The sequence below is a fragment of the Neltuma alba genome, unplaced genomic scaffold, assembly GCF_004799145.2.
Source record: "Neltuma alba isolate B1F8T4 unplaced genomic scaffold, ASM479914v2 tig00010742_pilon, whole genome shotgun sequence".
NCBI classification, from domain to species: Eukaryota; Viridiplantae; Streptophyta; class Magnoliopsida; order Fabales; family Fabaceae; genus Neltuma; species Neltuma alba.
Genome location: NW_021635569.1, coordinates 283,342 through 286,519, shown reverse-complemented (window position 1 = coordinate 286,519; position 3,178 = coordinate 283,342). Strand labels below are relative to the sequence as shown.

General features: G+C 34.1%; 1 protein-coding gene across 1 annotated transcript; it reads right to left on the bottom strand.

Moving 5' to 3' along the window:
* Positions 1–7: 7 nt before the first annotated feature.
* On the bottom strand, positions 8–1,435 carry LOC114758698 (UDP-glucose 6-dehydrogenase 2-like; the record flags this gene model as incomplete). Its single annotated transcript, XM_028947778.1, has 2 exons — positions 1,289–1,435; positions 8–570 (listed from the first exon to the last, which is right to left on the bottom strand). A coding segment is annotated over exon 2 (543 nt), but the record flags the coding sequence as incomplete, so codon positions are not given.
* Positions 1,436–3,178: the final 1,743 nt, after the last annotated feature.

The window sequence follows — 3,178 nt, the reverse complement described above, 5'->3', positions numbered from 1 at the left end:
ATGGTGTTTCCCTACCTCCGATGAGAAACCGATCGGGTTGATGAAACAGATCCTTGATTGCAGTACCCTCAGCAAGAAATTCTGGGTTTGACAGAATTGAGAAGTTGATTCCTTTCCTGTTGTGGGTAAGAATCTTCTCAATTGCCTCAGCTGTTTTCACAGGGACAGTTGATTTCTCAACCACAATTTTGTCAGATGTTGAAACATCGGCAATCATCCGGGCCGCGCTCTCCCAATAGGTTAGATCCGCAGCTTTGCCAGCTCCAAGGCCCTGAGTTTTTGTTGGGGTGTTAACCGAGACAAAGACAATATCAGCCTCAGCAACATGTTTCTCCACGTCCGTGCTAAAGAAGAGGTTCTTCCCTCTACACTGCTTCACCACATCCTCGAGTCCCGGCTCATAGATGGGAAGTTGGTCGCTGTTCCAGGCATTGATCCTTGGCACAGAGATATCCACCACAGCTACTTCAATCTCTGGACACTTCAGGGCAATCACAGCCATGGTAGGCCCACCAACATATCCAGCTCCAATACAACAAATCTTCACCATTTTTGCTAGCTCTCAGCAACCTTTAAGGCACAAGAATTTCAACTTAAACAGCATATATATAAACACAAGGTAGCTAATTACATTAAGGGGGGGGGGGAAAGTTTAACAATTGGAAACTCCAAGTTGGAATAAATTCTCAGACGAGATTTACTACAAATAGGAGAACAACTGAGAAATTCATTCAAAAAGATTTATGGTGCAGAAACAATATTGCAGAAAAAGAGGAGTTATAGAGGGATTAACAAATGCATACACTCAATAGTATACATACAGAGAACGAGATCTATAGCTTTCAACATGAAGCGGTGGGAAATGAGATTTAGATCCAGGTGTTCGCACAGAAGAAGACGAAAATGCTCAAATGGAATTCATTTATTCCACTGTTTAGCTCTTGTAGTGTTTCTACGCGTACATGCACATAAATAAATCAAACAAAAGACAAATTGCAGATTCTAATCGTCCATGACAATCTTAGCTAGCAGATCTACGACAATTTACCTCACAACAGCCAACAGATCTCCTCGCAAAGGAACAATTTCAAACACACGCAAAGCAATAGAGCCATTTCAGACCCGAACAAGAAAAACAAAAATACCCGAATGAAAGAGAAAGAGGAATGAACCAATCCAGCTAAACCCAGATAAGCAAAACGAGAAATCCCGAGGCCCCAAAAACTAAATCTTGTTGAAACCGACGAAATGAAGTAAATTTGAACAAACCCACAAACAGATCAATTACCTTCTGCTTACTAAACCCTTGATTCTTGTTTCTCCCTTGAGATCGTGAAATGGAGGAACAACACAGAGAGATATATAGAGAGAGATCGATCTGATCCAGAAGAAGATGAAAACAATCTCACAGCTTCTTCTGCGAATGAGAAGAATGAGAAAAAAGAAGACCGGGTTGTGTATATATATAGATGTAGATATATAGACGATTCAGGCACCAACCCAGTCACCAAGATAATACCCACTCTGGTTTCCGTGAAGAAAGCATTATTACTACAACTGTGCACAACACGTTTTTGGTTCTTTGTCATTTACAACCCACCTCTGATTATTCATCCCTAATTAATTGATTAATTTTCTTTAATGGTACTAATATTTTTTAGAAACCTGTTACTAATAATAAAAATTTGTCAGCTTCGATCGAGTTAGTTAGATGGTGGATCCAATGACATCATGTTGCTATTAATTAGAAATTCATAATTAATTTATTTTTTGGGGTTTATCAGCGTGGTACTATGATCAGGGCATACGGATTAATTGATCGTACTTTTTTGAATAAAAATGAAAACTTTTTTTGAGGAGATTTTTTTTGAAACAGGAACAGAAAAACCATCTTCCACCGACATGAATGTCAGAAACGGTCCAACAGCTGCAAAACTGGCAACATTTTTTTCAAAAAAAGGAAGTGAAAATAAAAAGGAAAAAAATTGAATGGGTGTTCAAAAATTAGGTTTTATCTGATTAAAAATGGATAAAAGAATTTTTAACCTTAATATAATTTAACTTTTCCCCTCAAAATTCAATGGATCATGTGGACAAGAAAGTCCCTGCAAATTTTTTTAATTATCTTTTTTTGTTCATACTATTATAATTGTAACGATACGCGAGTTGTTAATATTAAAAACATCAAACTTCATAAATTTTTTTTGTTAATGACATTATGAAAGTTGCTAGTATCATTACGTTACTTGTTAATCAGATTACTGAAATTGTAAAAATGTTACTTTTGAATTTTTCAAAAAAACTATTGTTAAATACTATAGCAAATTTGTTAATAATATTACAGAACTTGTTAATTGTGTTACCAAAGTTATAAAATGTTATTTTTTGAATTTTTTGATTGTTAATAACATTAAAATATATTAATCACATTACTGAACTTCAAAACATCCCACACAAATAATTGTTAATCGTCAAATCTTCAGTGATCGGCAGCCGAAACTCCAATGATCGGCAGCCCATCTAAACTCTCGTGACCCCTTCTGGCACTAGAGCTCGGCTACCAGCTGGCTAGTGACGATGGTTTTTTAAAAAATAAAAATAAAAGATAAAATGGTCATTTTAATAAATTTGTAAATCTTAATTTAATCACCTTTAACCATTTGAGGATTTCATTATTTAACTTTCATTTTTTCATTTTTTCCCCTAAATATATTCAATTATGGTCAGTTATGTGTATACCAAAATTCGTCCTTTTCATTCGAACTGAAAACTTGACCGAGTCTTTTGAGCAGAAGTATTCAAGTACGATTTGAAAATATCATTATTTTTATTTTATTTTAATATATATATCATTTTATATTTTAAAAAAGTGTTTCCAATCACTGTCAAATTAACACAAATCCATTTTTTTCCAGAACAAAAACGCTATTTTTACAATTTTTCATTTATCTTAAAAGAATTTTTGAATGGGTGCGAATTTGGATTTGAAAATCAAATATGATTATTCACCAATCCCCATATGCCAGGCAATTTTTTCTGGAAAAAGAAAATACATCATTAATTAATTTAAACATTTAGCAGTTACAATATTGTCTAAAACAATTTAGGAGTTATTTAAACAAAAGAAACCAGAGAACCTATATATGTAAAAACATGTATACTTCTTCCTTCCCTTTAT